The following is an 8,049-nucleotide window of genomic DNA, read 5'->3' as shown; positions in this document are numbered from 1 at the left end:
AAAAAAAAAAAAAAAAAAAAAAGCCAATGCAAAAGCCATATGAAAACTATACAAAAAACATTTAAAATGGGTAGTATGGTGGTAGAACCCTTTTGTAATGTTGATGTTATTTGTAGGAGCTGTCAGTCATATTAGATCTTGACATAAGCCCATATGTAGCATGATTAATTATATAATACTAGTTTTTCATTGCAATATTTTAGCAGCCATGACATGGACTGTTGCATGCCTGAATCTATTTAAATATTAGCCATTCCACAGAGTTTCTTTGTACATAATTCTGTTGCTTTCAAAAAAGAAAAAAGCTCTTAAGAATTCTATGGTTGAGGTAAACAGCAGAGACTACAGTCTGGAGTCTGGATTCATGCATCAAAAATGAAGTGTTTAAGTAGATTTTTGTCAACTAGCAAATGCCATTTCAGTCTGAGCATTTCACCACCTCATTCTACACCATCTGTCTCTCAGGGAGCAATTAATCTGAAACTCCAACATGCAGCATTAAAATTCCATTAACACTGAACAGAATATTAACATGTCTGGCATTGCCATTTTTATCTCTTCAAATTTCAGTGTTAACTTTGAATAAAGCAGGTATAACATTGTAATCTATTTGGATAACTAAGATTATTGAAGAAAATATGTAATTAGCAGCTAAAATTATGTAATAATACATAAAACTTAGTTTAACGATGCTGGATGTTTTGGCAACTTCAACATTCAGTATGTAAGCTAATGATTATTTGTAAAGGTACTACCTATTTTACAAACCTAATTTTCCCAAGCCTCTCACTTTACCATTTTCTTTTTGCAGAACCACATCACCGCCTTCGCAGAAGTCACATGATATTGAAGCAGATGGTTTTTCACTGCATTGGACATCATCCCTTTTTACCATCCATTCATAACACCCAAAGTTTGTTTGATTTCAAAGGAAGTTTATAACGTTGTTGAATAATTTTTATAATTTTAAAATCAATGTCAACCTATCTGTTTCCCCCACTAGACTGTGAGCTCCTCGAGGGCAGGATTATCTTTTTTTTTTTTTTTTTTTTTTTTCGGGGCAGGTTTTTTTTTTTTTTTTTTTTTTTTTTTCTGTGTCCCTAGCACTTACAACAAAGCCTAGACAAAGTAGGTGTTCAACAAAAATGTAATGACCAAATGAACAAAATTCCTAAATAAAACATTCACTTTAGTTTCTCACAGAATTACTATAATAATGTCAAAAGAAACCTCTACGTAAATCGTATTTGTGTATGAAAACCTTCTATTTTGGGCTAGTCATGTATTTTTAAAAATTTTCATATATCAATTCAGCAGTATGCCATATTTAATTTGAAGTGGACTTTGAAAGTAGTCATGGGGGTTTTTATTTTATTATTAAGCATGACATTATTTCCATTCTAACATTTCAATGTGAAATTACTTTACTTTTAGAAAGTATGTTCTATACTAAAATAATGTTTGCACATTATGCTATATTTCACTTAAAATACCATTCATACTATACATTCTAAGACTGGTGCTTCTGCTTTTGAAGGGGAAAATGCCAATTTTTACTGTAATAAGTAATGTATCATAATTAAAAATTATTTATTTGGACTTATTTCTCCTGACAATTGTGGCTTAATTGATAACTTGTTTTTGAATGCAGGCAGTATTTAGGATCGTTTAAATGAGTGAATTCAGCACTGGTATCTTATTATTCAGTAATTTCCCATGGGTAACAATGTCTCAAAAGTGCTCAATCCACTCTTAGGCTTTTTTTTACTACTAAAGATTCCACAGAATTTAAATGAGAAAGAACTATACCCTGACATATAATTTAAAAGATGTAAATGCTAGAAATACAGTTAATGTATTTTATTTTATATTTGTGTAGTACTTTATACTTTGCAAAATACATTTACACTAATTATTTTATGTATTCCTCATAATAACCTGATATAAACATGAAGAGTATGGCTTTATTTTTATAGATAAGAAAAATGAAGCCAAGACAGGGTAAATAACATGACAAATCCCAAACTAGTAAGAGGCAGAGTTTAAATTCAGCTTTTCTGGCCCTGAACTCATATTCCTTTCTAATATAGCACAGCTGCCATTTCATTTTGGACACTGGGGCCTTTCAGAGATCAATAGAATCCTGGGCAACTACCTATGGTTCAAAAAACAAAGAAATGCCAGAATGCAATTATAAAAACTCTGCTGTATTTTAAATATTTATGTTTTAAGAATGAACCCTTTTCAAATATAAAACTATAAAGTAACCTATTTGTAAACCAGTTTTAAAATAGTGAATATCAAGAGTCTAGAGGTGAGTTTCTTTGTAAAAAAGAAGCCTAAATTCAACATCTCTCCTTCTACGCTCACTCTTAGGCCCATGCCTGCCACTCGGGAGAATACCCAAGGGACATACCTTACATCGACCGAGTGGAATTAAGGATTAAAATCATTAATGTAAGAAAGGTGAGCTCCTCAACAATAATTTTGTAATCATTAAAACTACCCTAAGTAACTTTGGCTTATATGGCAAAGTAACTTGGGCAGTAGATAATTGACTGAAATGAATCTTTCTAAAGTTTACAGTACTAAAGAAAGCAAACTTTTAATTTTCTCTTTAATTTTAACACAGATTAGCAAATAAATATAATCAAAGATTGTCCGTTACTCCCCAAATAGATGTTATTTGCCCATTTCTATCACTGTGGAAGCTAAAGCACTTCTACTGGGGCCAAAAAGAAAAGAAAGAAAAGAAAATCCAAATTTCTACCAATTTCAAACCTCTAGAGCAATTCAGTCCTGTTGTAAATTTAGAACATGAAGAAACTTTGAATGTCTTGACCCTCTTTAAAGATTTTTTTAAGGCAATAACAGTAATAGGGAATTCACTTATTGGAAATGAAAGTGAAGGGGATGATCATAATGTCTTAGAAGGCTAGGTCACTAGTAAGGCTTCCAGAGTTTTATCAGTTCCATTGATTCCACATCAGACTTCCAAGGAGCCAAACAGGAATGTTTTTCCTATTGGAAGTCTTAGCTATATATACATATGTCAATGTTGCTTCTTTGCACCTTGCTAAACCTGATCTGAATGCAGGAGTTATACATTCTTCAAAAACTCAGATTTAACCCAGAACCAGAGTAAAATCTTCTCTATTATTTAAACATCTTGAGCTCAAGATTGTACAGTGAGTGATGCTGTCATGAAAAAAAATCAGAAGAAAAAGACAAGATACATGTGAATAAGGCAAAAGCCAGAAATTAGCCCTTAATCATGATGCTATTACTGAGAATAATGAAAATCACATTTCAGAAAATATTAATATGTAAATATGTACATTTGTAGTCTAGTAAAAGCAGACAAACACATATCTTTCTGATAAAGACATCTCCTTTTTATTCTACTTACTTGGGGCCCAGGTCAGTATAATTTGGTCAACCTGAAAATTTTAGTAGTCTCTGTTTGCATGGCAGAAATTCTGCACATGTTTTAACTGAGTCCTGTGATAACTTAAAAGGCTCTTTTATGTTAAAAGAGAGGTGAATCTTCTTTGACAGACTTTGTATTTTCCAATTCTAACTGGGCCTCTCTTTTCTCAGGATCTATCCTAGCCAAATATCTCAGTTACATTTACCATACCGTTTCCTTTGTGAAAGAGCAGTAGGGGAGGAAATAATTCTCTGCTGTGCATTGTATTTTTCAAATAAAAAATTAAAAATTCAATTTAAAAATGAATTTTGACTTTGTAATATATTGGTCTTTCTTGGGGGTGAGGATTAAGGAATGCTTGTTGATGTGCATGAACAATTAGTGACTGAAGAATGTTTGGATCACAATGGGTCAGATTAGACAAGTTGCCTGGACAGCTGAGTAACCTTCTGCATCTCGTGGACCATCCTGAGATCTTACCAACCTCCTTATTTCCAAATCACAACCCCCTAAAACTATCTGAGACACTGAGCAGGTATATGATCCACATATATAGGCTCACTTTTATGTTGAGCTAAGCATTTAAGAATTGATGTAATTAGCTTATTCCTGCCTCTAAGGCACCATTTATTACATTTTGATTGCATGCTCTAAAACATCGCCCTGGAAATATACCAAATGGTTCTATTTATGCTTTGAAAATATTGATCTCAAAATTTACCAGGCATGGGCTTTCTAATGAATTTTCTAAATTACAGTTCTTTTAGAATATCAATTAAGGGAATTTCCTCCAGACTTTAAGTGAATGAATCTCTTCTGAGAAAAACAAGAGTATTCAAATTCCTCATTCCTGTCCACTTTAGATTATAGTCTGATCTTAGCCTGATAGAGCCTAAGACATGACTAACATTTAATAAAATAATAAGTCTTCTCTCCCTACCCCAAGTCTTGTGAGCCATAAATGGATCATAGCATCTAAATTCTAAACTCAGATTACTGTCTTTCAATTCTGTGGCCTTGCTCACAAAAGAGCTTCAGATAAGAAAATATAGATGAGTGGACACAACCACCTTCAGCATTCAGATGAAAACTCCAAGCTATGTCTCAAAGATCTCATTCTTTAGAAGAATGATACTGACAGATGCCATCCTCTGGCATGATTAGCTTCATATTATTTCATTTATAAATGTGTTTTCATTTTTGCATGGAAATTCTATTGCTTGTAGAAAAAGAAGTTTTTTTCTTCTTGGGAAGAGCAAAAATGAATTTTTAATTGAATTTTGTTTTAAAGGGAAACCTTTTCCAAATGGTGAGATGCTTTGAGTATTAATCAGGTTTCCCTAGAGGTATTGCTCCTTGTCAAGAAGCAATTTCAGCCTTCATTCATTTGGCATATTTATGGAGTGATTCTGTGAAGCAGATGATTTGCAATGTGCTGACTAAACAATGCATAGAAAGATCTGGCCTTTGCCCCTCCAGATTGTACACTTCAGCAGCTCTGGCGATGGAGCTGTAAGAGATCTGTTTTAGGTTCAAGTAAGACAACTGGCTTGGAGTTAATCTGCTGCTGAGGACTAAAGAAAGGACATTTTTATAGATTACATCAGCAACTAGGTTAATTTTTTTTAAAAAGCAGTGCCTCCATAAACAGTATTGTATTATTCAACCTTGCTAATTTTGAAAGTCCTAAAATTCTAGATAATAAGCATTTACTATCCTTCATAAGTCTATGGTTCATGGTTCAGCCGAGTTCCTTTTCTGGTCTGAGCTGAAGTTTTGATGCAGCCATGATGAGTTTGGGAGGCTCTCGCTGATCTTCACTGTGCTGTCTCATATATGGGCATCATCTGGCTGTATGCTGGTCAAGGATGGCTTCTCTTGGGACAACTTAATTTTTCTCTATGTGGTCTCTCAAACTCCATCAGGCTTGGTAAACTCTTTGGCAGAATGGGCTAAGAGAATAGAAGCATGCAAGGCAGTAGTACATTGTCACTTGGCCATCTCATTCAATGGGCCAAGCAAAGTCCCAAGGCCAGCCAGATTCAAGAAGTGAGGGAGGAGCTACAAAGTCACATTAAAAAGAGGTGAACACAGAGGTGGGTGGAGGACGAGGGCCATTTTTACATTCAATATATCATAAATTTTACTACTGCTAAACTTGTTCAAGCAGTACTCCCCAGTGTTGAGTTCCGAACTTACAGAGTACCGATTCATTCTGATAAACATGAGAAACCCACAAATGTCAATAGAATGCTAAGTAACTGAAAAAGAATGGTCAAACCACCAATCACCTAGTACATTCCAAAATGCCTTTGTGATGGCTGTCTAGAGAACCGTCTGTCCAGCATCTCACAGCAACAGGGAGCTTCCTGAAGTTTTGTTTATAGACAAATTTCCTAGGTCTTCTCCAATAGGCAATAATGAAGGAAGAGAACATAATTTTCAAGCAGAAATAAAGGAGAAAAACCATCTAGGCAGAAAGAATAGGAGAGTAACTAAAATATAAGATCAGGTTATGACACATTGATTCTATATATGTACATGTGACGTGTATATGTATGTGTATGCATGTGTTTGCTTTGTGTAATTCTGATTTTCAGAAATTTCAGTTACTATTTAGTTAAATAATGCTACTCCCACCAAAACAGCAATTAAATTTTAGATACAATATAATAACTGAGAGTAACAATCAAATGTACAAACTTTGCTGCCAGTTCTGTCCAGAAATCACTACAAAAATAACACATGCACATATGATTAGTGACCAGTCATCTCACTTTCCTCAAAGTCTTCCAGTGATCTGTCACTGAATGTTTGCTATTCTGTTCATGCACAGACAGCAAAGCCTGTATGTGTTGGCTCCTTGTCTCCCAGTAATAAATCTACTTGACATCTTACAAAAAAATGCATAATTTACAGAGGATTTGGCCAAGAAAAATGGAACTACAGCAGAGACAAAAAGGTGGCAATACTGAAAGTGAAATTTGAATATTTAACATAAATAGACTTATAAAAGACATAGCATAGTCAATCTTGGAATAGCTGAAACTACCACCACCATCTGAGAGACTCTAGAAATGCAACCAGAGAAATTTAGTGAAAGTGAGCTTATTGATATAAATGGGGGAAAAGGTTGTGATGAAAAAGATGAAGATATCATAGAGAAAGTAATTCTGATTCAAAAAAACTGACATTAAAGGAATTCTTGGAGATAGTTCACAACACTCAAAGTACAAAGAATAAAATATTAATCAGTATTGGATCAAAACTCAGAAAAGGATATGGCAATTTGCATAGACATAGAAAAGATGCTTGCCCTGTATCCTAAGTTACATGACAAGAAGGTCGTGGTAAACACTGTTCAAACTTGTCTTAGCTTGGGATGCAGTGACAAACTATCACAGACTGAGTGGCTTACATACAGTCATGCATCACTTAAGGACAGGGACATGCACTGAGAAAAGCATCATTGGACTATTTTGTCATGTGAACATCATAGAGTATACTTCCACAAATCTAGATGCCACAGCCTACTACACACCTAGACTATAAGATATAGAGCCTATTGCTCCTAGGCTACAAACCTGTACAGCATGTTACTGGACTGGATACTCCAGGCAGTTGTAACACAATGGTAAGTATTTGTGTATCTAACATATCTAAACAGAAAAGTTATGGTAAAAATATGGTATTATAATCTTATGAGACCAGCATCATAGGTGTGGTCTCTCACTGACTGAAACATCATCAGTATGTGGCACTTGACTGTAACAGACATTTATTTCTCACAGTTCTAGAGGCTAGGAAATCCGAAATCAGTGCCAGATAGGTTCTGGGGAGGGCCCTCTTGCTGGCTTGCAGACAGATGCCTTTTCCCCAGGTATTCACATGGTGAGAGGGAGAGAATGAGCTCTGGTTTCTTCTTCCTTTTGTAAAGATACTAATCCCATCATGAAGGACCCACACTAAGGACCTAATCTAAACTTAATGCCTCCCAAAGGCCCCTCCTCCAAATACCATCACACTGGAGATTAGAGCATCAACATTCAAATTTAAGGGAAACACAAACATTCAGTCTGTAACAGAATTACTTGGTAAAATTTTTACGAAGAAATAAGACATTTAATTCTCAACATTTCTATTTTAAATAACAGAGTATGCAATAAATATCAACGATTTTTTTCTTTTTCTCTATATTTAAAACTGTCAGAGAGTTTTAAATATTTTAACAAAATGTTTAAAGGTAACATTAATTATAATTTTTTCATTACTTATTAAAATCACTTTGTATGGTTTCAGCTTGGATGGTCATTTTTTTTGGTCTCACACTGCTGTACAAAGTAAGGACTGCCTGTTTATATTTATATATAGGGATATATAGGTGCCTGTGTGTATATGACTCCCTGAATATATTTATATACAGGAAGATATATTAATATAGAGACACATATAGGTGTGTGTATATGAACTATCTTTCTATATTTATATATAGGTATATATATACAAACACACCCACATATATATCCCTATACATAAATATAAATAGGCGGTCCTGTCTATACATATATATGGTGCTCTGTGTGTGTGTATATATGTGTATTTGAAACAGATGTTTTAAT

The 8,049-nt window shown here is 34.2% G+C and overlaps 1 protein-coding gene across 2 annotated transcripts in view; it reads left to right on the top strand.

The window, feature by feature from the left end:
* The window catches only part of PLPPR5 (phospholipid phosphatase related 5), a 117,280-nt gene extending 116,248 nt beyond the window's left edge, over positions 1-1,032 (top strand). The window contains exon 6 of one of the 2 annotated variants that reach the window (XM_017503753.2): positions 812-1,032. In XM_017503753.2, the coding sequence (XP_017359242.1) occupies positions 812-844 (33 nt within the window). In that variant the 3' untranslated portion in view covers positions 845-1,032. The remainder of the gene's footprint in view (positions 1-811) is intronic. The other variant, XM_017503754.2, reaches the window with a different exon arrangement.
* The last annotated feature ends 7,017 nt before the right edge of the window (positions 1,033-8,049 follow it).

Source organism: Cebus imitator, unplaced genomic scaffold, assembly GCF_001604975.1.
Source record: "Cebus imitator isolate Cc_AM_T3 unplaced genomic scaffold, Cebus_imitator-1.0 Scaffold314, whole genome shotgun sequence".
Lineage (NCBI taxonomy): Eukaryota > Metazoa > Chordata > Mammalia > Primates > Cebidae > Cebus > Cebus imitator.
Note: the sequence above shows the minus strand (reverse complement) of the source record. Positions and strands in the feature narration are given on the sequence as shown.